The sequence below is a fragment of the Schistocerca americana genome, chromosome 2 (genome assembly GCF_021461395.2).
Source record: "Schistocerca americana isolate TAMUIC-IGC-003095 chromosome 2, iqSchAmer2.1, whole genome shotgun sequence".
Taxonomy (NCBI): Eukaryota; Metazoa; Arthropoda; class Insecta; order Orthoptera; family Acrididae; genus Schistocerca; species Schistocerca americana.
This window is the reverse complement of record NC_060120.1, coordinates 412,770,787-412,798,260: the sequence shown is the minus strand read 5'-3', so window position 1 is coordinate 412,798,260 and position 27,474 is coordinate 412,770,787. Positions and strand designations below refer to the sequence as shown.

General features: G+C 41.0%; 1 protein-coding gene across 1 annotated transcript in view; it reads right to left on the bottom strand.

Moving 5' to 3' along the window:
* Positions 1-26,611, bottom strand: part of LOC124595524 (macrophage mannose receptor 1-like) — a 53,593-nt gene extending 26,982 nt beyond the window's left edge. The window contains exons 1-3 of the mRNA XM_047134293.1: positions 26,543-26,611; positions 14,214-14,375; positions 4,856-4,886 (exon numbers count right to left, since the gene is read on the bottom strand). Of these exons, the coding sequence (XP_046990249.1) occupies positions 4,856-4,886; positions 14,214-14,351 (169 nt within the window). The 5' untranslated portion in view covers positions 14,352-14,375; positions 26,543-26,611. The remainder of the gene's footprint in view (positions 1-4,855; positions 4,887-14,213; positions 14,376-26,542) is intronic.
* Positions 26,612-27,474: the final 863 nt, after the last annotated feature.

Below are 27,474 nucleotides of genomic sequence, written 5' to 3'. Positions count from 1 at the left end.
GCTATAAACGGATCCCAGCAGCGCCACGTCGACTGGCTGCTGTATGACAGTGAAATGAAAAGCTACACGATACCAAACACTATTAACTTATGGCACAATATATCCGTATGTGCTTCAGTCATCTTGTCCCGACCTCGCTTCCTTTTTTATCATGTTGTTGTTGTTGTTGTTGTTGTTGTTGGGAACTTCAGTCCAAAGACTGGTCTGAGAAAGCTCTCCATGCTACTGTCATCTTCTCCGAATAGCTATTGTAACATGCATCACTTTGAATATGCTTATTATACTCGTCTCTTTGTCTTCCTCTACCATTATTACCGTCCACACTTCCATCCAGTACTGAATTGTTGAGCCTTTGCAGTCTCAGGATTTGGCCTATAAACTCATTTCATGTAGTCAGGTTGTGCCACAAATTTCTTTTCTCCCCATTTATGTTCAATACCACCACATTACTTACGTGAGTTACCCACTTATCTTCAGTATTTTCTGTAGCAATACATTTCAAAAGCCTCTGTTCTCTTCTTTGCTAATCTGTTTATCGTCCAAGTTTCACTTCGATACAACGCTACACTCCAGACGAATAGCTTCAGGATGATTCCCTAATACTAACAAATGGTTCCAATGACTCTGAGCACTATGGGACTTAACTTCTGAGGTGATCAGTCCCCTAGAACTTAAAACTACTTAAACCTAACTAACCTAAGGACATCACACACATCCATGCCCGAGGCAGGATTCGAACCTGCGACCGTAGCGATCGCGCGGTTCCAGACTGTAGCGCAGAACCGCTTGGCCACCCCCTAATACTATATTCGATGTTAATAAATTTCGCTACTTCAGAAACACTTCTCCTGTCATTGCCAGTCCACATTTTATATCATATTTATTTCAACCATCATCTGTTATTTTGCTACCCACGCAGGAAACCTCATCTACTACTTTAAGTGTTTCGTTTCCTAATCTAATTCACCCAGCATCGCCTTACTTAATCCGTCTAAATTCCATTACGCTCTTGCTTTTGTTGAAGTTCATCTTTTATCTTCTTTTCAAGACACTGTCCGTTCCATTCAGCCGCTGTTTACATTCTTAAGCTGTCTCTTCACAGAATTACAATGTCGTCGACCAACCTCAACATTTTTATCCCTTCTCCCTGAATTTAATTTCTACTCCAAATTTTATTTCAGTTTTCTTTACTGCTTGCTCAGTGTACAGATTGAATAACATTGAGGTCTTCCGTGTGGTTTCTGTACAAGTTGTAAATAGCCTTTCGATCCCTGTATTTTACCCTGCTACATTTAGAGTGTGTTCCGGACAACATTGCTTTGAACATAGTTTTGACTCTCCTTAACTTATCTCCTAAGAGAATTCGTAGGGTCAGTAATTCCTCGCGTGTTCCTACATTTGTCCAGAGTCCAAACTGATCGTCCCCGAGGTCGGCTTCTACCAATTTTTTCACTCTTCTGTAAAGAATTCGTATCAGTATTTTACCCTCCCGCCTGAGGGTCTAGTCCTCCCTCGGGCATGGGTGTGTGTGTTGTTCTTAGCATATGTTAGTTTAAGTTAGTATTAGTAGTGTGCAAGTCTAGGGACCGATGACCTTCGGAGTTGGTCCCTTAGGAATCCACACACAGTATTTTACCTCCACGACATACTCATAGGCTCTGAGTAATAATATTCACAGCTGCCAGTACCTGCTTTCTTTGGAATGTTAATTATTACATTATTCTTGAAGTGCGAGGGTATTTCGCCGCTCTCATACATCTTGCACACCATGTGAAATATTTTTTCATGGGTGGCTCTTCCATGGGTATTAGTAGTTCTGACTCCTGGGGACTTATATCGACTGATGCCGTTCAGTGCTGTCTCAAATTCTGCTTGCAATGTATAACTTCCCATCTCATCTTCATCGGCTTCCTCTTTCCTTTCTATAATATCGCCTTCAAATCCATGTATCTCGTAAAGCTCCTCTATAAACTTCATCTTTCAGGTTTCCCTTCCTGGCTTAGTACTGTTCTTTTTCTATCCATGCTCTTTATATGGGTACAGTAGCTTCTGTTTTCTCCAAAGGCCTTTTTAACGTTCCTTTAGGCTGTATCTATACCTCCCATAGTTACGTATGCTTCTATATCGTTACAGTTGTCTTCTAGCCATTTGGCAGTTCCTGTCAGTCTAATTTCTTTAGATGTTCGTGTATCATTTCACTTCCTTAATTTGCTGCATTTTAATATTTTCTCTTTTCATCAGTTAAATTCAATATGTCCTGTGTTATCCAATAGTTTCTATTATCTCTTCTCTTTTTATCTATTGTTGATCCTCTGTTGCTTTCACTATTTCATCTCTTCTACTGTACCCTTTTCCCTTGTTCTGGTCAATTATTGTCTAATGCACCCACTGAAATTCTCAAAAACCTTTGCTTCTTTCAACTTAACTGAGACTCACCTCACTACTTTCTTACCTTTTTTCAATTTCTTCAGTTTTAATCTGATGTTCATAACCAATAAATTGTGGTCAGAGTCCACACCTGCTCCTGGAAATGTCTTACAGTTTAAATGTGATTCAGAGATTCTGCCTTACAGTTACATAAACTATCTGAAATCTTCCGATGCCTCCAGATCTTTTTCATATCTACATTCTTCTTTCATGGCTCTTAAACCAAGTATTAAAGATGATTATGTTAGGGTCTGTGCAAATTTATATCGCTCGGCTTGCTCTGTTTTCATTTCTTCCCCCGATTCTCGAACTACTTTCGCTTCTCTTCCTACAACTGAATTCCAGTTAAATTTTCTTCTCCCTTAATTATCTAAAATATCCCTTTTGTCTCATTTTTTAAATCTCTTCATCTATGGAGTTAGGTGGCATATAAACATATACTTCTGTGGTGGGTTTTGGCCTTATGTCTATGTCGGCTACGAGGCTGGCTTTTAAACCTGTACTATAGTGATGGGTGTTAGCTTTGTATCTGTCTTGTTTACGATTAATGCATGGACTATGTTGCTCATAGGAGCTCACCCGCGTTCCCATTTTCATATCCATTATTAGAACCAAAGTCCTATTTATTCTGCCACCACCGACAAATCCCCACTATGTGGAACTTCAGTCTGTCCACTTCCCTTTTTAAAATTTCTAACCTTTCTGCAACATTAAGGAACTAACATTCCATGGTCGAACCTTGGAGTGGCAGTTTTGTTTTTCCTGATGACGACACAATCCTGAGCAGCCCTCAACCGGATATTTAATGTGGGACTAATTTACCTCAGGAATATTTTATCCAAGAGAATGCCAGCATCATTTAATTATACAGTATAGGTAAATACCCTCAGGAAAAATTGCTGCGTTTGTTTCCCCTTGCTTTCAACCATTCGCAGTACTGGCGCAAAAAGCCATTTAGGTTGATATTACAAGGCCACATCAGTCAATCGTGCAGACTGTTGCCCCTATAACTACTGAAAAGGCTGCCGGCCCTCTTCAGGAACCTCAGGTTTGTTTCGCGTCTCAACAGATGCCGCTTCCCCCCCCCCCCCCCCCTTCCAACCCCCACCCCATCCCACTTTGTGATTGCACCTACGTATGGTTGTCTAATCGTAGACAAGTTCAAGTTGTGCCAACGCTACTAGGTCCATGGTTCATGGTGGGGAGGGACTTTTGGCTTAAGAGTCAGCATATTTTAATATACAGCAGTCAACGTAGAAATAACTCAGCTAAATGGTTGCAAATAAATTTGAATACATTGTTTATTACAAGGTATACGGACCAAACTCTGAAACTATTTAGTTTTTTACTTGAGCATGTGTGCTCATAGTTTTGACTATGGACAGCTCGCAATATAACTGTACGGTTGTTAAAATTTGGTGCTGATGAAGACATTCTTAGAGATGTCGAAAACTAGGTCAATGTATTAAAAATTATTTGCAACCTGTTGGCTGAGTTATTTCTCCGTTGAAATTTGTATACAGTTGCTGAGAGACAGCCATGTTTAAAATTGTATATACGGCATTGGTCATATACCCTTGGTAATAGATTCAAGTTTCGGTTTTTATCAGTATTTTGTCTTCTCCTAGAAAAATGGGAGCGTGTGATACAAAACACGCGAACAGTAGATACAAACGGATTCAAGTCCATTTGTATGAAATTAGGTTTGTAATGGAAAAGAAATGCATTTGTTGCATACTAACATCACAAGGTCTTGCCATTTATGGACTGTTTTCGAGGACGAATATTTTCATTACATTTTCTTGTCCCATATTGTTGATAGCAAAAGCGTTTCACTCTTTTAATCAAATTGAGAGATTTTTGGCAGGTTATACAGTTGTTTATGCTATCACACTGTACAGGACGAGTGTTTAAGAGTGATAGTGCAAGTCACAGAAGGCTTCAGTTATTTTTGTATTAGCCGACTGATGTCAGAACACGGGACTTCAGGTATGAGAAAGTGTACAAGAATGTGGAAGCACACTACATAAGGAAATAAGAATAACACCTTGGATAATGAAGCTAAAAAATTACTTCAATAATAATTATTTGCTACAGTAACTTAGAAAAGCAGTACAGTGAAACAGTCGACAAGGAAAATGGCTTGTTCCTTACATTTACATAGATATAAGTAAGCTTGCTTAATCCTATGATAGTCGACAATTTGTTGTTACTTCTTGTGACTAGGAACATGCTAACGTTACAGTTACCGAAAGTATTAATCGTAAACAATGTTGGAAAGAGATTTGAATAAAACCCAAAGCGCTTACCTATATAGATATTATAAATATTGAGACTTACCTAAATATCACAATTATAGAGAATATCACCATTTCATCGTGACTGTAGTCGTGTTATTATATGAAATATTGTCACAAACTTGACTCACCTTTTCCGCAAGAAACACCAGAGGGCTCATTCTGCAAAAAGTACAAAAATACAATGAAATTTAATATTGTTTGTTTTCTTGCAAACTGGTTCACATAACACTACAGGCAGGGATTACAGTGTGTTTCTGAGTTACACTCACATAAATGAAAGCTTTTAATCGGGCCACAGTAGTATAAGTCTGTACGGAATTAATGTCCAGAAACCTACCGGTACCGTACTGCAGGAAAGATAGTGAAATGACGCATCCAACTATTTCGTGTCAGCTGAATGATATACGTTTGACAATTCACTGTTTGATTTGTTTGTTATCAATAACTTAATTTAATGTCAGTTTCTGTTTTATTAGTAAACCCATATTTTTACATGATCTGTACAGTAAAGCGTAATAGTAAATAGAAATCTGCATTAAGTTTAATTCCATTACCATAAATGGTAATTTACAGTAAAAGAGAAAATCTACGATAATAGTGTAAGTTGAACGAATTGATTAAATTTTGTGCCATGACTGGGACTCGCTGACCATTACAGCACTGCAGCGCTATGGGTAACATTCCTGCATGGACTACCCAAGTCCAGTGCAACTCGAACTTCCATTCATATCTTCAGCTTATTTTCTCCTAAATTGTCACTATTGCCAGGACTCTCCAGGACTGGAACAACAGCCATTGTTGGATATAATGGGGAAATCCTGTACCTCAGGTGATCGTATAGATCTTACAATTACATTTTCCTCAAGGCATTTAAGTCTCATCTTTATCTGCGGAATGGTGCAGCCTGAATAAATGAATTAAATTTGTGCCATGGCCGGGGCTTGAACCAAGGTCTCCTTGTTTACTTTTAATTCATATATTCAGCATACACCAGCAATAATGACGATGAAAGGGGAAAACAAGCTGAAGATATGAAATTTATGTTGGGGAGGGCATTGGACTGTAGTAGTCTGTGCAGCAATAGCCATAGTGCTGCGGTCGTGTCATGGTTGCCGGTACGGTAGATCAGCGTGTTCGGTCAGAAGCTTAGCTATCCTCTGTAATAAAAAAAACTGAATGAACGGATCAACGACGAATCCCAACGGAATTCAATGAACAGTATAGAACAAAATTAGACAAAAAAATAAATGGTCAGTATTTCTGCTTAGTAAGCAAAGAAACTTGGGTTCAAGTCCTGGCCATGGCACAAATTTTAATTCATTTACTCAGCTTACACTATTACCGTATAAAAAGATGACACTTAAATGTCTCAACGAGACTGTAAATATACTATTTCTTCATGAGAAAATGTTGAACGCTGCATCGGCACTAGAAACAACAGTGGTATATCAGTGGCCAGAAGAAAAGATAAAAAAGAGGAAGAAGTACAAGAGGGTATTTTGCACAATCATCTGAGAGAAGTCATCTGGAAACTATTAACGTGGCTCAGGAAGAATAGGGTGGCGCACTCAGTCAAAGACGTTTTGTTCCTCACCCTTTGATTTAATAAAGCAGGTCTTCATAGTGAAAATAATGGGGAAACTAGACCAAGTAAGTGAAACATGTTACAATCACACTCACAATCTTGCACATAGAATTAGTTAACATTAAGCATAACCATAACATTCCCAACTGCAAAAAATTTCGAAGAAAATAACTGTGCTACATTAAATTCTATATGGTCTCAGATGACAAACAGGAAGAAAATAACTACAATAAAAAACATAAAAATCCAAGAAAACTACAGCATCTAGTAACAAGTCATATATATATGTATATATATAAAATTTTGTATCTTTTCAAATTTGTAAATTCAAATACCAGATTTATGTATGTACAAATAGTAAAGAGCATTTTTCCTGTTTTATAGACAGATAATAAAAGGCCACTGATTATGCTGAAACTTTAGCGAAACTTGCTGGCGAAATATAAAGAGATAATATAGTGGTTTATTCAAGGCAGACCTTCTCTAAAAACAAAACTGTCGGAGAAAAACTTTAGGTGACTGAATATTGTCAGTTTCCCCCAAGTTAAACGATTTAAGCAGCAAACGCCACTTGCCGGAGGACTTCAGCGTCTATAAAGGGTGATCGAAATGAGCAAACTCAACTCGCTAACAATACGAGCCCTGCAACAAAGGCGCCGCCCTTTCGCGGCCGCTGACGTATCGGCGGGCCGGTCCAGCCAAACCGCCGCAAATATCAAGAGTCCTACAGTAGCTCCACAGAGATTGACCCCTACGTTGAGACAGAAGCGAGCAAAGAACTCACGAAGGAGAATCTACGTATTTATGTATAAGTATGGATTATCATAATCATGATAACAACAATAATAATAATTATAACAATAACGATAATTTCGTGTGGCTGCATTCCCCGTGCAAGTCTCTCAATTGGACGTCGCTTTCGCGACTAAAGTGCGCGTCATATATCTTGGCGGCCGAGTTTAGGTTCGTTCTGCGCATCTCACGTCACAAAACACAGTCAGCCAATGAACAGAGAACGGCGTGGCCAGATCTCGACAGCAGTGCAGAGCACGGACGAGTGTCTTCAGTTTTAGAAACGTTCAGTCATAAATAAAGTAATAGAACAAAAGCAATGTCTTGATAGCAGACTTTCTTTTACAGAAAGTTTGGAAAAAGCATTCTTTATACCAATTGCTTCATATTCTATTAATTAATTAATCGCCGGCCGCGGTGGTCTAGCGGCTCTAAGCGCTCAGTCCGGAACCGCGCGACTGCTACGGTCGCAGGTTTGAATCCTGCCTCGGGCATGGATGTGTGTGATGTCCTTAGGTTAGTTAGGTTTAATTAGTTCTATGTTCTAGGGGACTGATGACCATCGATGTTTAGTCCCATAGTGCTCAGAGCCATTTTTTTAATTAATTAAACCAAACAAGCAATAAGACTCCTAATTCAGGCGATAGCAAGGAAAGGTGTTTGTTTCAATCTCATGAACTGCTTTTTCGCAATAAAGAACAGCGGTAATTGTTTATTTCCTATTGTACTTCGACGAAGCGTGAGTAATTCATAGTGATACCAACAGTGTTTATAAGTAGTTGCGTGAGGTGTTAGAGTCCTTATGGAGATACACTGTTCGATGAGTTGAGGTAGCGGAACGGTTAAAGTGTTGGGCTGCCAAGTGAAAAGTTAAGAGTTCAAACCTTGTGCGGTATTTAATATTTTCATTATTTAAAAACAATATTGGAGTGCCTTACTTCACGAATTTTATTCGTTTGAATGAAATTTCTAGTGGTTTGCCTCTTCATTAACTTTTTCGCTGCTGCAGACACGTGCTCCCCGCATTCCGCGCTGTGCGCGATTTTGTCATCACTGCACTTCTCGCCTGTGCAGACACATGGTGTTCCCACTGCTTTGACACCCTTATTATTTCACAAAAACTATTTGGCAAAAAATTTGATTTTTACACGTCTTCTTGCCTGATACCTTCCCCCCGTAAGTGACTTAATTTTGTTTTGATGTGCAGCATTAAATGTAGTAAACCATTGCACGAAATTTTGAAGAGTTTGCAGAGGTAAAAGTCCATAGCGTATACTATCCGTATGGTCGATTTTAGTTGCCACAATGTTGAGAATGAAATGTGGACAAGATACCTAAATTTCATATAATATTTACTGTATAACAATATCTCATTTAATTTAAGTACCACATAGGTGTCGTATGTAATATTGAGAAATATTCCGTCTTTCGCGACTGTAATAAAAGTTTTATATACACACGGCGCGTTTGGCTTTATTTTAAAGCACTTCCATCGGTGAAAGGTATGGCACATACACAATGGTATTCATGTTCTATTTCTTGTTTTTGTTCCACAGTCGCAGTTTTACCAATGGTATTGAAATATATCCCTCTTCTGCAACTGTAATAAGCGACTTATTTAGAGCAGACGCGTTTCTCTCTTTTCAAGCATCATAAGAGGACTGTATTTTGTGTCCTCCATTGCCAAGTCACCTTTCGTAGTTTTGTGCTGCGGTAGCACAATATTCAACGTTTGTGTTGGCTCATCAGTGTTTTAGCAAATAAATGCTGTTTGTGTGTGGCACACACAAAATTATATTTGACATAGCTCTGAGCACTTCACTGACAGACGGTATATTCAAGTCCTAATGTTTTTGTAAGTCCACAGTTTTGTTTAATGTATTTTGTCTACTTCCTTTTGATTGATTGAAGTGCTTTAAAATAAAGCCAAACGTGCCCAGTGTAAGTAAAACTTTTGTTACAGTCGCGAAAGGTGGAATATTTCTCAATATTACATACGATACTTATGTGGTACTGAAATTAAATGAAATATTTAGGTATCTTGTCCACATTTCATTCTCAACATTGTGGCAACTAAAATCGACCATACGGAGAGTATACTCTATGGACTTTTACCTCTGCAAACTCTTCAAAATTTCGTGCAAAGGTTTACTATATTTCATGCTGCATAATAACTGCGTTGAACATCGAAACAAAATTAAGTCATTTATGGGGGGAAGGTATCAGTCAAGAAGATAGGTAAAAATCTAATTTTTGAACCAAATAGTTTTTGTGGAATCGAATGATAAGAGTGTCAAAGCAGTCGGAACACAATGTGTCTGCACAGGCGAGCAGTGCAGTGACAAAATCGGCCACAGCGCGGAATGCAGGGAGCACGTCTTTGTAGCAGCGAAAGGGTTAATACGGCCGTGGTGGCTTTACCTCATGAACTGCGCGCTCCCCCCTAAACGTAAGCTTGCGAACTATGCTATACTATGGCGCTGCTTCTCTTGACGCGTGCGTCGTGTGCAACTGGCAACGCAGCAATCTCAAGCGTCTGGGCGGGCTTGCGCGAGCCGCCAAGGTAAAAAATTGAACTATAGCGTCTCCGTACCCAGTTATCCAACAGGGAAAAGGAGACCTACAGCTGAACGTGGCCTCCAAAACAAGTTTCGTTTCTGGCAATTCTCCGCCATCATTGAGAGGTGTTTGCTAGGTTAAAAACAGGCACAGAAGTCCGTTGTCCTACGAGGATTCGTTCCCGCGATCTTTCAGTTGTCGGGCATGACTAGACCACCAGGACCGACTCGGATTCTGTTCAAGCCTCGGTGCTGCTATCCATCAGCCCTAAAACGTTTGTTGGAACAATTAGAATCTGTTGCTGCTGCGAAAAGCTGAAGTATTTAGCGCGATCACAATTACCATCTTTCGTTGGGAGTCTCTGGCCCCAGACCTGTGTTCGGGAGAAAGTGCTTTTCGTATCTTTCTTCAATGGTGTGAACACTATTCTAGCTGATTTCTTAGATGAAGTCCTGCTGGACTTTCATTTTCTACATCATAGGTATTTAGTCAGTGGTGGATCTGCGATTTACTATTCCTTCTAATATCATAAGAACTGAGATGCGAGAACAGCCCCTACCTTGGCTGACTGTCGAACAGCGGCAATGTGGCGGAGCTTAGACATGATGCGCAGTGCGTAACATCGCACAACGAATTTGTATGCGCTAGAAGCGAAAATAGACCAGCAAATCTGCTTTACCCATCGTGTGAAGGATAACACAGAACTATTGTCTCTAAAGTTCCAAAACTGAAGTTCGGCAAATATTCCTCGCATCTAAGTTTTCTTAGAGGTTCACGATACGAAAGCTAGATATCTAAAAATTAATATACACAAAAACGGGACAAAAATATGCTGTTCTTGACATTAATATTTCCTGTATATTAAAGAAAGACTCCATTCTGACAACAGTTTGAAGATTAATTTGTACAAATAAAATGACCACATGTCTGGTAACACGGGGTAAATTGTAGTGAATGCCAAGCTTAGTAATTGGAGCTAAAAACTAATGCTCTTAACTGAAAACTTAAATTGTTTTTACCACAAATAATTTACAATTTATAGTGACAACGTAAAGCTCATAATATTTATTAGAAATGAAGGTCGCTTGTCTCAATGCAGTTCTAACAACATATTCCATTGCCAGAACCGAACACTTCGCTCGGCTGAATGTACACGTTGTTTTTGCTGACAGGAGAGTTATTATTGCTCCGTCAATATTACCCACAGTGTATTCGTCGACTTGTACATTTCACAAGGTGGTTGACGAGTGGGGGCCGAAGCGTGCAATAGCCCTGGGTTCGGTGTGGGGCGGCGGTGGGGTGGGTGGACTGCTGTGGCCTGTTGTGGGGTGTGAAACACCGAGGGCTACGGCGGGACGAAGCCTCTCCGTCGTCTCTAGGTCCCCAGTTCAATACACAATACACACAACAACAGATAAAAATAAAATGTTTATGAACCCAAAAAGAGTCATGCCATAAGTTTAAATAAACGCAATCAACAATACAACAAGAATCAGCTTAATTTTTCAAGCAACTCCTCGACAGAATAGAAGGAGTGACCCATGAGAAAACTCTTCAGTTTCGATTTGAAAGCCCGTGGAGTCTGCTAAGATTTTTGAATTCTTGTGGTGGCTTATTGCAAATGGATGCAGCAGTATACTGTACATCTTTCGGCACAAGAGTTAACGAAGTCCGATCCAAATGCAGGTTTGACTTCTGTCGAGTATTAACTGAGTGAAAGCTGCTTTTCTTGAGAATAAGCTGATAATGTTAACAAGAAATGACAGTAAAGGATATATATATATATATATATATATATATATATATATATATATATATATATATATATTGAGAGGCCAATGTCAAAATACCCAGACTAGTGAACACGGGTCGATAAGAGGTTTGCGAACTTACACCACTCATAGCCCGAAGTGCCCGTTTCTGAGCCAAAAATATCCTCTTAGAATGGAAAAAGTTACCCCAACTGTACGGCATAAGCAAATAAAATAAGCAAAGTAGACAAATTGTCGTGTGGAACGATCACTTACTTCAGATACCGTTTGAATAGTAAAAATGGCAGCATTAAGTTTTTGAATGAGCTCCTGAATATGGCGTTTCTACGACAGTTTACAATCTGTCTCAACGCCTATAAATTTGAACTGTTCAGTTTCACTAATCATATGGTCATTCTGTGAAATTAAGACGTCGGGTATTGTGAAATTGTGTGTTAAAAACTGTAAAAACATAGTATTACTGTGATTTAGCGTTAGTTTATTTTTTACTGCATGTTCTACACAACATCCTTCACTAATAAGCTAGCGCCATCAGCTAACAGAAATATTTTAGAGTTACCTGTGATACTAGAGGGTACATCATTTATATAAATAAGTAGCAGGAGTTGACCCAACACTGATCCCTGGAGCAGCCCCTATTTGACTGTACCCCACTCAGACCACACATCACAGCCATTCTCGACACTGTGAATAATGACCTTTTGCTGCCTGTTGCTAAAGTATGAAGTGAACCAGTTGTGAGCTACTCCCCATATTCTGTAATGGTCCAACTTCTGGAGCTATATTTTGTGATCAACACAGTCAAATGCCTTAGTTAAAATATGCCTAGCGTTCGAAAGCTTGTGTTTAACCATCCAGTACCTCACAGGGAAAAGAGAGTATAGCATTTTCAGTTGTTAAACCACTTCTAAGGCAGAACTGTACATTTGATAGCAAATTGTGTGATATAAAATGATCGAATATCTTTACATACACAGCCTTTCCTATAACTTTAGCAAACACTGATGGCGTAGAAATAGGTCGAAAATTGTCTACATGATCCCTTTCTCCCTTTTTATAAAGCAGCTATACTGCTGAGTACTTTAATCGTTTAGAAAATTGATCATTCCTAATGGAAAAACTACAAATATGGTTAAATACAGGGCTAACATGTGCAGCACTGTACTTTAATATTCTGCTAGGCACTCCATCATATTTCAAGATTTTAAACATGGCTGCAACAGCAGCTATTGAAATTCTCCACGATAAAGGATGACAGCCAAAACAGTTGCAGGATAAAAAATTTTATTAAAATTCTTGACCAAGGTTTCGGTATATATAAATATACCTTCATCAGAAGTAAAAAATCTAAAATTACATCATGCAATGGAGATTAATAAAACAATTGCGCCAAAGGCGTCGTCAATCATTATCTATGAGAGTCCTTAGTCTTCAGAGATTTAATTATTGACTCCGTCTCCCCCCTGTATCACCTTGGAGTATTTCTGACATCAAACTCGGAAAGGCATTTGCCAAGAGACTTATATGATTCCCTGTAGAGACTAAATTTTTATTTAATTCATCAGCAATGCTGAGAAAATGATTGTCAAATACTGTACATAGATCTGATTTATCAGTAACAGAACTATTTTTGCTACGAACTGACTTTATATCACCAACCTTATGTGGCTGACCAGACACTCAAAGAATATGAGTAATGTGTTAAAGAAAGCATTATATTTGTCATGTATGTTATTGGCACTACAAACATACTGCCACTATTAGTCCTTGACGTGGTTTAAAAAACTCTCAATTGTCGTTGGATTAACTTTTCTACATCGTTTGTAATTATATGTGGCATTTGTTTGAGTACAAAAGCATTTTAGTTTTAAAATATGTGCATCATGGTCTGAAAGACCATTCACCGTTTTACTAACAGAATACCCATCTAGTAATGAAGAATGACTAAAAATATTCTATACCGCTGTGCTACTGTTCCTCTGCACCCTAGTTCGAAAAAACACAGTCTGCATCAGATCATATGAATTTAGGAGATCTACCAACATCCTTTTTCTTATACAAAGTTGATACTGAAGTCACCACATATAACTAATTTCTGGTACTTCCTACAAAGTGAATCAAGAACACTCTCTAGCTTGAGCAGAAATGCTCTGATGTCAGATTTAGGGGACCTATAAATAACAAAAATTAGAAGTTCAGTTTCACTAAATTCAACTTCCCCTGCACAACATTCAAATATCTGTTCAGTGCAGTGCCGTGATACTTCAGTGGACTCAAATGGAATACGGTTTGTTTTTTTTGCGTACATGGCCACTCCCACACTCGACAAGGAAATTCTTGAAAAACAGCCAGCTAATCTGTATCCTGGTAAATATGCCTCTGAATTGTCAAATTGCCCGGCCGGGGTGGCCGAGCGGTTCTAGGCGCAACAGTCTGTAACCGCGCGACCGCTACAGTCGCAGGTTCGAATCCTGCCTCGGGCATGGATGTGTGTGATGTGCTTAGGTTAGTCAGCTTTATGTAGTGCTAAGTTCTAGGGGACCGATGACTTCAGAAATTAAGTCCCATGGTGCTCAGAGCCATTTGAACCAATTGTCTAATTATTTAAGTGGTGCTCCGATACAACAATAATTTCAGTCAACATCTATAAGCAATTCACTAACTTTATTTCTAATACCTCTTATATCTTGATGAAATATGATAATTCCTTCTCTGCTTTGACACTTGTCCTCTGAAAGTGATCTCTTAGTTAGAGGGGCTTCCTGCAAGCAGGTGTACCTTGTTTCTGGTGCAGTGGAGGGCATACGTCCAGTCCTGGTGGTGCTGCACTCGGCAGCCGCAGAACAGGTCCACATCGGCCAGGCCACTCGGCACTGCCGTTGCCGCCAGCACTGCCCACACCGCCAATAGCTGCATCTCACCGATCCACTACTACTACTCCTGCAACGACACACGTCCTCTTAATTAACTCATTTTTAATTTTACCAAATAGACAGCTGCAACCATCCAAGAAATCAAAAATGTGTGTTTCTACTTATACAACAACCAAAATGCTATGCTTACACTGTCCACAACATATTCGTTTCCTCTCGATGCGCAAAGGTTGTCTTTCTCCGCTGATGTCATTTGATGTTGATGTGATTTTCTCGGTGCATCATCCTTACCAAGTTATTTTTAAAACTCAAGCCTTTTGTTTGTTGTTACGACTGACTTCATTGTAACGAGACAATAAATTTGAATGGTGCATTGTACTCTTTAGAACAGAATATTCCCCGAGGTCTTTTCTGCCACTACCAGGTGTTCTCTAAAGCTTGAATTTTAAATTAATCTGATGTAGGTAATATAAGAGCACTTTATATCAGTGGTTCCTGCTGCGAAAACTCAATGAGCATTTCTTATGACTCGATATTTATTGACTTAACTGGTTTCTTGATGAAAATAGTAAATAATTACGCAAAACAACATTTTATAGCAGGCCGATGTGGCCGAGCGGTTCTAGGCGCTTCAGTCTGGAACCACGCGACCACTATGGTCGCAGGTTCGAATCCTGCCTCGGGCATGGATGTGTGTGCTGTCCTTAGGTTATTTAGATGTAACTAGTTCTAACAAGGGAACCTCCCCATCGCACCCCCCTAAGTTGGCACAGTGGATAGGCCTTCAAAAACTGAACACAGATCAGTCGAGAAAACAGGAAGAAGTTATGTGGAACTATGAAAAAAATAAGCAAAATATACAAACTGAGTAGTCCATGTGCAAGATAGTCAACATCAAGGTTAATATGAGCCTAGGAGCGCCGTGGTCCCGTGGTTAGCGTGAGGAGCTGCGTAACGAGAGGTCCTTGGTTCAAGTCCTCCCTCGAGTAAAAAGTTCAATTTTTTATTTTCAGAGAGTTATCAAAGTTCAGGCACTCACACATAATCAACTTCGCTCTCCAAAATTCCAGGACATGTTCAGATTTGCTTGAATATATGCAGGATTTGACGGTCTACACATGGAAAAATTTGAAAACGTTAAAAACATATGTTTTGACAGAGCCCAGGGAAAACTGTGCGACCGTGAAACTGTTGCATTCATTTGTTGCAGTTTATGTGACTAACTCTTATGTTTTCATCACTTTTTTGGGAGTGATTATCACATCCACAAGAAAACCTAAATCGGGCAAGGTAGAAGAATCTTTTTACCCATTCGCCAAGTGTATAAGTTAGGTGGGTCGACAACAGATTCCTGTCACGTGACGCACATGCCGTCACCAGTATCTTGTAGAATATATCAGACGTGTTTTCCTGTGGAGGAATCGGTTGACCTATGACCTTGCAATAAAATGTTTTAGGTTCCCATTGGAGAGAGACGTCGTTTCGTCTACTAATCGCACGGTTTTGCGGCGCGGTCGCAAAACACAGACACTAAACTTATTGCAGTGAACAGAGACGTCAATGAACGAACGGACAGATCATAATTTTGCTAAAATCCTTCTTTCTATGTATTCGCAATACATTACATTTGTCTATGTTAAGGGTCAGTTGCCACTCCCTGCACCAAGTGCCTATCCGCTGCAGATCTTCCTGTATTTCGCTACAATTTTCTAATGCAGAGAAGTTGCTGCATTAGAAAATTGTAGCGAAATACAGGAAGATCTGCAGCGGATAGGCACTTGGTGCAGGGAGTGGCAACTGACCCTTAACATAGACAAATGTAATGTATTGCGAATACATAGAAAGAAGGATCCTTTATTGTATGATTATATGATAGCGGAACAAACACTGGTAGCAGTTACTTCTGTAAAATATCTGGGAGTATGCGTACGGAACGATTTGAAGTGGAATGATCATATAAAATTAATTGTTGGTAAGGCGGGTACCAGGTTGAGATTCATTGGGAGAGTGCTTAGAAAATGTAGTCCATCAACAAAGGAGGTGGCTTACAAAACACTCGTTCGACCTATACTTGAGTATTGCTCATCAGTGTGGGATCCGTACCATGTCGGGTTGACGGAGGAGATAGAAAAGATCCAAAGAAGAGCGGCGCGTTTCGTCACCGGGTTATTTGGTAACCGTGATAGCGTTACGGAGATGTTTAATAAACTCAAGTGGCAGACTCTGCAAGAGAGGCGCTCTGCATCGCGGTGTAGCTTGCTGTCCAGGTTTCGAGAGGGTGCGTTTCTGGATGAGGTATCGAATATATTGCTTCCCCCTACTTATACCTCCCGAGGAGATCACGAATGTAAAATTAGAGAGATTAGAGCGCGCACGGAGGCTTTCAGACAGTCGTTCTTCCCGCGAACCATACGCGACTGGAACAGGAAAGGGAGGTAATGACAGTGGCACGTAAAGTGCCCTCCGCCACACACCGTTGGGTGGCTTGCGGAGTATCAATGTAGATGTAGATGTAGAAAATAAAAAAATAAGCTTTTCACTCGAGGGAAGACTTGAACCAGGGACCTCTCATTCCGCAGCTCCTCACGCTAACCGCGGGACCACGGGGCTCCTTGCTCACACAACCCTTGATGTTGCCTATCTTCCACATGGACTACTCAGTTTGTATATTTTGCTTATTTTTTTCATAGTTCCACACAACTTCTTCCTGTTTTCTCGATTGATCCGTGTTCACTTTTTCAAGGCCTATCCACTGTGCCAAATTATAACTAAATCTGTGGGGGGTGCGATGGGGAGGTTCCTTTGTAAGTTCTAGGTGACTGATGACCTCAGATGTTAAGTCCCATAATGCTCAAAGCCATTTGATTTTAGCCACTATTTTATAACTATGATTCACAAAATTTTATTTTACATGCTCTAGGCTATAATGCGTAAAATACATTTTTAGTATTATTCTTTCACAGATGTTATTCACATCCTCTGAAGTAATTTGAAACGAAGAAATTACGAAAACTCTTTCAGAATCCCGAAGTTCTTCCAGCGTTCAACAGGGGAATGAAGTGAAGATGTGAGGCACTGACGGACTACTATGTAAAAGGCTGTAGGTTTATTGGTTAAAAATAACGTTACAACACAATATTGAGAATAGTTTGCTCATTCCTAAGTAGCTGATAGTTAAAGAAGCTTTTCGTAGTATCTACGGTTGGAGTTTGGTTACAAATTATTTACTGAACATTACGGAATGTGTGGGAGAGGGGAAGAAAACAACCCAGTTCTCCCTTTAGCTGTTTCCGCATTATTTGGACGTGGCGAGAAAGAATGCTCCGTTTGCTCGTCCAGTTGTAGTTCCAATTACTTTAATTTCAACTACAATGCTTCAAACTTTGATATCTTAACAATGCTGTAAAAAGGTGGAGTAGATATAGTACAATTTCCAGCATGTTTCATTTTCAGGCCTAGGTTAACAGCACATGTATTTGGAGAAATGCTTAACACAATGCTGGCTTGTAATTCGTATGTATTGCAACCGGTTATGGTCTTTGACCATCCGTCACGTAAGAATGAACATCATCACAACATTACATGTCATACATGCCTTCACGTACGAAGAAAAATCTAGACCTATACAAAAAAACAGTTCCAGCGTCATTCACATTTATTTTGTCTATACGCGTTTCGATGGTTCACGTCGTTATCTTAAGGCGGAGAACTATTTAGTTACATAGCTGGTGTTAGTGAAAAGAACAGATCCATTCACACAGCAACAGACCTAGTGAAAGGGAGGTTACGATGCACCCTGGATTAGGAAGCGCAGTGTTACAGATAAAAAACAGCAATTTTTGGGAACAAAGTATAGTTAAAACGAAATACAGTCGAAAAAGGATAGTCCCTTCCTGCTTGGGTTGCAAGTACTCTCCACTGTACATTATTTTTACAGTGTATCTTTAAAGATGTTAACGATATCAGAGATATTGAGTACAAAATTAACTGAAAGGTGAAATTGGTGGATTGGCCATTTGTTACTGTACTTCACAATTCCAATAATTTTTTAAATTGATATAAACGTAAGTATGTTTATGTTTCATTTAAATTATATGCATAGCCTACAACACAATACAGACAAGGGCACGAATCAATTATTATATTAGATGGTCAGCTTCAAATAAATATGTTTTCCTCTTATTTAAAAAAATATAATAAGTTCCAACAGAATCCAGTATTTATGTTGCAGTGCTTGTACATAAATCAGATTTCATACAACAGAGGGGCGTTCAGTAAGTAAAGTGACACTTTTTTTCTGAAAGCGGGTTGGATTTTATTCAGGTTTTTAATATACCATGTACTGAGGTGAGAAACGTCACGTTATTCCTCCTCATATCGTGTCGGACATCATTTTGTCCAGTATGCTCAACGTGGCATGGACTCAACAAGTTGTTGTAAGTCCTCTGCAGAAATATTGACCGATTCTGCCTCTATAGCCGGCCCTAACAGCGGAAGTGTTGCCTGTGCTGGAATTTGTGCACAAACTCAGGCTCTATTTTGTCCCATAAATGTTCTATGGCATTCATGTCGAGCGATCTGGGTCACCTATCATCCGCTCAAATTGTGCAGAACGTTCTCCAAACAAATCGCCAACAGTTGTAGTTCGGTGAAGCGGTGCATTAACATCCATCAAAATTCTATTGTTGTTTGGGAACGTGAAGTCCACGAATGGCTGCAAATGCTCACCAGTTAGCCGAACATGACCATTTATAGTCAATGATCGGCTCACTTGTACCAGAGGACCCAGTCCATTCCATGTAAACACAGCCCTCACCACTGTCGAGCCACCACCTGCTTGCACAGTGCCTTCTTGACCGCCTGGGACCATAGTTTCGTAGGATCGTCGCCACGCTCGAACCGTACTATCAACTCTTACCAACTGAAATCGGGACTCACTTGACCAGGCCGCGGTTTTCCAGTCATCTAAAGTCCAACTGATATGGCCACGAGCCTAGGAGAGGCGCTGCAGGCGATGTCATGTTGTCAGTAAAAGCACTCGTTTCGGACGTCTGGAGCAAAATCGTGTACGACCGCCGAGTTCTCTGCAGGCATGCACGATCTCGCCGCCGTCACCACCATGTGTATCGCACTGCGAGTACAGATCCTTGAAGTACCGGTAAACTGCAGTAAGAACATCACTCTGTCGGGTCAAACGGAGTCCATCATCTGCGTCCAGCTCCCCGATAAAAGCTCGCTTGCGATCGGCACGATGTTTTATAAGGTGATACAACGATGCAAATTCGTCCTCTTGAAGCGATTTTGCTTTAGATCTGATCTCCAGTCCTTCAAGCTTCGACTTTATTTGTTTGCTGTGTGTTGGTGACACAGTCGCATACAACTCTCGCAGAACTGACTGGTAAAAATCAGTCGCGCGTTTGACATCTTGCGCCCGTTGCCAGCTGTAGTTTTTTAAAGGATAATCGCATTTTTCGTTTGACCACAACATTCCACCAGGCTTTCTTGCTCGGATATCTGCAGCATTGATTGAGACAGTCCGCCCATGTCGTGGAGATTACATCTCGTAGGCGAGAATAGAAACATTTAGGCTCCACGGAATCCTATGCCGTTTAGTATGCTGTTTGGCCAGATTTATCGTGACACAGAGGGCGCAGTGGTCGGAGAAAGTAGCCGGAATGACATCGGCGTCCAGAACATGTTGGCAAATATTCTCAGAGATGTACAAATGGTTTAGACGGCTACATGCGATGGAGGTAAGGTATGTATACTTTACCAGGGTAAGAAATTTTAGTTCCCACGTATCTTTCACCTGCAGGTGAGGCACCAGATCATGTAACCCCCTACAGTAATTAAAGTTTGGCGATTGATCTTGCCTCTGGATCACACAGTTAAAATCACCACTAATTATCACCTGGATTGGGTTGTGGCGTAACAAGCAGATGATGTCTTATTTAAAGAAGTTAGCTCTTTCTGATTTTAGAGTCGTTCCAGTTGGAGCATAGATATCGACGACGGTGACGTCAAAAATTTGGCAACATTTCGATATTGCTCACTGGGATTCCGTCTCGTGATAGAATGGCCGTACCTGTACCCTCGTCCGCTGCGGTGTTTACGGTACTACGCGGAAGTACCGGCACGTCCGGTCGCTGTCGCGTCCCAAGCGGAACTAACCATTGGGCTATCCATACACGACAGACCGCACACGAAAATTTCCATATGTCATCAACCATTTGTCAACAACCTGTACTCGTGCATCCATTATGTGTATTCCCCTACGGGCGAGACATTTTACTTGAAAGTCGCTTGCTCGGTGTCGGGGGATGCATGCGACAGTGCAGTACCTGTGTTATCCCGAATGTATGCATGTCCAAAGGAACCTTGCATCGTATTCGAAATAACACAGGCACAGCAGTATCGTGTTATCTGTTGGTTTCTGTATCGGTTTCTTCGGCCGATGTTAGTTTGGCGATTTTTCCGACGGTTCGCCAGCACGAGTGGCAGGCATCGTCAGCGTCTCCCTCAACCTCCTCCACCAGCAATGGTTGGTGAAGTTTTTACAATGCCAGCCACTCGTGCTGGCGAAATGTCAGACAAATCGTCAAACAAACGTCGGCCGAAGAACCCGAGACAGAAGTCAATAGGTAGTTTGGATTTACACAAACCAGAGGATGAATATTTATCTTGTCTATTTTTTAGGATGTGAAGAAGTCTGTGCTAATTTTAAGGCAGATTTTCGTACCATATTTTCCCCGGCTCGAAGTTTATCGCCAGCTCACTAGGAGCAATACTGTCGTTCTCTGCTACATTATCGTAACATGGGCAGTACACTGGTTATATTTTAGTCTTCTGTGGCCCGCACTAACAGAGCATCGGTAACAGAGCATCTCGCTTGGTAGGGTTTTCCGTGTTACTGTATGTTGAACTCATTGCTCTTCCTCAAAAGACGATTTACTTAACGGATGATACGCGCAGTGTGGTTAGCAGTCCGCTGTTTCTTATCCCGCACTGCCTCTCCGCGGTTATTCCCCAGACGCGGTCACGTGTGAAGGTCGCTGACAGCAGTTGGCAGCGGATCCGCAGCAGGGCTTTCTAAACAACAACGTGTGTCTCCCAGTTTCTCCTGTAAGTTCGCCAGAGAGCCTCTCAAGTCCACGATACACAAAGCGAATGCTTGGCTAGTTATGTTTTATTTAGTGTTTCATCTAGTAAAGAGTTTAAGTCAGCGGGCAGTCTTGTCGTGTGGGGAATTGTAGGACGCTTCTTAAAACGTGGGGCGTGAAGCGTATGCGGGAAGCGGCTACCAGGTAACACAGAACATATGGGTTTAAGAAGGACATAGAAATTCTTCCACTGGCCCAATATATTACGTTTTGATTTCAAAGGGAGATAAATTTCGGCTTATTAATAACACATAGTTGAATTCGCCGTAGCAGATCGGGGCAGGAGCGTCCAAGGAAAGGAACCAGAACTTGTTTGCTTGTCTCGTGAGCTCTTAGCTCACGTAGTACTAGAGGAAGAATCTGGATGAAACAAGATATTACAGCAATAACAGTTTGTATCGCAGAGATAATTTGGCTGCCTGTGGTAGAGATGTGTTTATAGCCGTAATTAATGCAGTAGCTTCTTCTGAGGGTAGGTTAGAATCTAAGTATTAAATAATTTGGACCGTGTTAGAGAGGGTCAACCATTGTAATCACATGTCCTGCCTCAAGGGGAATAGCGGCAGATTTGAGGGAAATCTTACAGAGAATTGTGTGTCTTCCTGATCATGTTGTAGTACCTGGGTGAGATTTCAGCTAACCCTTCGTAGATTGGGAGACTCAGGTGATTTTTGGTGGGTAGTAGGGACAAAGAATCGTGCGAAATTTTTCTAAACACCATATTCTAATGTTACATTGAGAAGTTAATAACAGAACCGTTTCGCTATCATAACAATTTGAACCCTCAGATTACGAGGGTCACTCCAAAAGAAATGCACTCAATTTTTTTTAAATCCATCTTTTATTCTACAAGTTTGAAAGTTTTACAGTGTGTAGATACATCCTTTAGGAACAATATTTTCATTTCTCCACATAATAACCCTCCCTCTCAACTGCCTTACGCCATCTTGCAACCAGCGCCTAGATACGCGAACAGTAAAATTCTGGACCAAATTGTTGGAGCCACTGTTTGGCAGCGGGCACAAGGGAGTCATCATTTTCAAACCTTGTTCTACGAAGAGAGTATTTCAGTTTTCCAAAGAGATGATAGTCACATGGAGCCAGGTCATGACTGTAAGGCGGGTGTTTCAGTGTTGTCCATCCGAGTTTTGTGATCGCTTCCACGGTTTTTTGACTGATGTATGGCCGTGCATGGTCGTGCAACAGCAAAACATCCTGCTTTTGCCGATGTGGCCGACACGACTCAGTCGAGCTTGAAGTTTCTTCAGTGTCGCCACATATTCATCAGAATTTATGGGGGTTCCTCTTGGCATGATGTCCACAACCAAGAGTCCTTTGGAATCGAAAAACACCGTAGCCATAACTTTTCCAGCAGAAGGTGTGGTTTTGAATTTTTTTTATTGGGTGAATTTGCATGATGCCACTCCACTGATTGCCTCTTGGTCTCTGGTGAAAAATGATGGAGCCATGTTTCATCACCAGTCACAATTCTTCCAAGAAATTCATCTCCACCATTCTCGTACTGTTCCAAAAGTTCGCTGCACACCGTTTTTATTGTTTCTCTGTGAGCCACTGTCAACATCCTGGGAACCCACCTGGCACAAACCTTTTTTAACTCCAACACTTTCAGTATTCTGCAAACACTTCCTTCCCCTGTCCCAACCCAGCGTGACAATTCGTTCACTGTGATGCATCTGTCAGCAGACACCGATTCGTTAACTCTCTGCACATTGTCCGGAGTGTGTGCAGTACGAGGCCTGCCGCTGCGAGGACAATCCTCAATATTGCCGTGTCCGCTTTCATCACGTAACCTGCTTGCCCACCGGCTAACTGTACTGCGATCGACAGCAGCATCTCCATACACGTTTTTCAACCTGTTGTGGATGTTTCCCACTGTCTCGTTTTCACAGCACAGGAATTCTAAGACAGGCACGTTGCTTCTGACGAACGTCATTGTAGCAGCCATCTTGAAGACATGCTATGACGGCGCCACTCTCGGGAAAAGGTTGAACTAAGTTTGAAAACAAGCAGGAAGTATGTATCTATACACTGCAAAACTTTCACACATGCAGAATGAAAACTGTGTGCATTTCTTTTGGAGTGACCCTTATACAAACAAACTTTCCCACTCAGTGAATGTAGAATAGCTAATCCATTGTTGCAGGACTGTTGTAGCATAACTGGTTACGGGTGTCCTTAGGAATGTAAAAGAAAAAGTAGGAAGGAAATTCTGTTTTGTAAGTGCAACGAGAAGCAGTTTTCAATGAACCAGACAGTCAACACGAAACATTAGTCTCTGAGTGTGAAAATGTTCTGTATAAATGGAAGAAGTTCAACAATGTCGTGCAATAACTCCTAGACACCTATGTACATAGCAAAATTTTGTGAAGCACCCGAAGGTCTCGCCGTCGATCGACAGCTGTATGAGAAAGCCGCTTCACAACAGATTGAAACGTAGCCAAAGCCTCAGACAAACAAATACTGAACGAAGCCAACTTGTGCGTAATGACAGACATGCATGAAGCGTTAGACAAATTCGAAAGTCAATTTCTACCTCACAGTCTGTCAGAAACTGCTAAGCTGTTTCGGAATTTTAATAAATTAATAAAGGGATCAAAGCCATTTGTCCAGTGATCATAATGGCATCAAGACGGGGAACGACTGACAGAATATGCTAAATTCCTTTTTCCAAAACCATTTCATCGAAGAAAATCGGACTGCGGCTCCCCTTCTCAAGCGTAACACCAATGCAAAACTCGCAGATACAGAAACAAGCGATCATGGGCAGGAAATAGAACAGAAATTTCTAAACAGAGGAAAGGCCACTGGACCTGATGTGACACTAAGATGAATCTACACAGAGTACGGGAAAACGGTAGCCGGAGGAGCGACGCGTTCCTACTATAGGAGAAAATTTGCAGCTCCCTACTGGCCTTCTTCCAGCCAGCGGAGTGTTCGGTAAAAACTGGGGAAGTACTGCGCAAAGTACCTTCCGCCACATATCGCAAGGTGGAATTTAGTGTAAACGACTTGCTCTTAGCAATTTTGCAAAAAGCGGAGATTGATGACGAAATACCACAGTGCGGCATATATTGATACTGAAAGCGCCAGTGACGAAGACTGCGTGTCGATCCTGTTTTGTGACTTCAATCAAGTATTTATTCTCACATGCGTCTATTTCAGTACTACCTTGAAATACGTATCTGTTTCACAATTCTACAAAAAGCTCCTTTCAATGTTTGCATTGGTGAAAATTATACGCCGTTCAACTGGTGACTTATATTGACATGTCCCTTCCCCTGTGTCTGTTATATTGTAGAAATGTCATCACCTGACAGCTGAAGCTGCTGTTACATTTGTTATTAATTGTGTGACCAGCTTCGACCAAAGACAAATATCCAGTACAGAATTTTGTTAACAGCGTGAGTTTATAACACAGTGTCAAAATTTTAATTTTTGTGAATGTTATAAGTCACTTATAAATATTAAGTTTGACATTCGCTTGGCCTCTTCTAGCAGCTAACGTTAGTAAACCTGATGACAGGTTTACTGTTTCCCGTAGCAATAAAAAAGAAAAAAAAAGAAGATTCTGCTCATGACAACCTTTTTTTCAGCAATGACTACAAAACAATTGTGCTGACATTGCTCGTTAACAGACTGTTTATGCTAGAGCAGTGGCGAGCTTGGTTGCACAATTTTGCCATATTGTTACTATCCGAATGTTTATAGAAGATATGTGACCAGAATAGCAAATAATATGCAAACCAAGGTCTTACAGTGCGCTGTGAAGACCACAAAATGTCGATTAACAACTCTGCTTACACTTCTCTGTTCAGTTTCAAATTGACAGTATATCTAGTACTATCCTGATTTGCAGATGAAGGACATACACTGTATCGAAAGACGGGCTAAATCATTTGTAAGGTAATTAATCGAGACCGCAGTAAGTCTAGAGAACTGACTGCCGAGATCACAACGAAGTACTCGTACGCACCCGAGCAGTCGACTGGTTTTCTACTAGATGAAAGTAATAAAGAAAAAGGGTATGGTATGAGTGCAAACAATAAGTGACAAATGTTGTCTTCAAACGTTCCTCTACGTTTATGAGCTGAATTACATATTTCACATACCAGATGCTTCAAAATATTATGCACAGATATTAATTTTCCTGAGGCTGATCAACGTACAGGTCTGGTAAATTAGACAAAAGCTGTATTAACGAAACTTTCTTTTCGGTATCATGTGATGCCACTAGGAGCCATCAACGACAGTTGCAGATTTAATTTGGTAACTGCAGACAGAAGATTCAGACAAGTAATGTCAAAAAGCAAATCAGTTCAAAGACATAAGCGAGACAGTAATACCGGGTAGTTTTGGTGCGTGTCTTGAAATAATTCTACACAACATTTTTCTGAAGCAAAAAAGAACAGATGTAATGGAAATGGCCGGGATTCAAACACAGCAGGCAATCGCAAAGCGCTGAAAAAATGGTTCAAATGGCTCTGAGCACTATGGGACTCAACTTCTGAGGTTATTAGTCCCCTAGAACTTAGAACTAGTTAAACCTAACTAACCTAAAGACATCACAAACATCCATGCCCGAAGCAGGATTCGAACCTGCGACCGTAGCGGTCTTGCGGTTCCAGACTGCAGCGCCTTTAACCGCACAGCCACTTCGGCCGGCCGCAAAGCGCTGAGATTTGTAAACACGTTCTTTGTAAGGATGTTTTGTTGGGTATCTGGAACCTAATGCCATACAGGTGTGTTGCCATTTGTGCACTATAATCGCAAAGTGAAGAAACAGACAAAACAAATAACTGCCACAGCTCTATTTGATAATAAGTCGTCAGTGGTCAGAATGAAGAAAATTATTGTTTTTTCACACTTAGTCACAAATAGTTTGCAGAAGCAAAGAGCGGTGCTTTGAAGAAGTGATGTTTACAACTGTACTGAAAAGACGCATTGCTAAAGAAATAAACTCTGATGCAGATGAACGCTGAAGACAGATGTGAGAAGCCGCCGCTCGCAAGACGATGCAGCAGCGCGAGTGAAAGCGGCCTGGAACGGTACTCACTTGCCAGTACGCACCGCAGCGATGCCCTCCAGTCGTCGTCTGCTGGCCTCTCCGTTAGGACGTGCTGACGCGCGCTGCGGTTGCCCCCCCCCCCCCCCCCCCCCACTCTCCCGTCCCTACATCATCCCCGCCGCGCCGCGCTTATCTCATCCACGAGTATTCCGCTCTTGTCTTTGGTCACAACGCATTCTGTGAACTTTAACGACCAGCCACTTCCGTTGCCGAGTGGGAAGCACCTGTGCTTCGTGGAATATTTTCTCCGACTCCGTTCTATGCAACGCTGGTGCGTGAAGCGGTCGTTAACAGGTGTTCACTTGCCTGAATAATGCTCGCGTCAAAGACGCGTTCATTGACATCCACTGGAAACGTACCAGTATTGTTCAGTTGCGTGTTTAAAATTCTCGAATCGTCCATAATACTGCATGCTTTAACGAAATGTTTTTTAGTCAAGGAACAACAGGGCGTTTTAACACGTAGCTACACAAGAGCCACTTCTCTGATTTTGCTCGTTCTGAAAATAGCCGCGCTAAACAGCATAACACTCAGCACAATTCATTCTTAGCCATTAACATCGTATTTGTACAGCCAGTAACTGAGGTATCGACGTTGATTTCCAGTCACTTCAAACAGTCTACGTATTTAAGACACCTCTAGGTCCCTTGTCACACTATTCGAAGCACTCCTAGGCCTGTTATTTCTGAGGATAAGGAGGCTACATACCGAACATTTCTGGAAAAAACGAAAATCGATATGCTGATCAACCTCCAAAGCTCTCGTACTGTTTAATTGACTAGTTTCACTCATCAGATACCCATTGCTCTAGCGACATCACGTCATAGGTTTAGGCACGATAGTCAACACGTAGCGGTGCGAGTTAGATCTCAAATGTTTAATTCCAACGAGCGGAACCTGATAATTAAATTAAATGACGC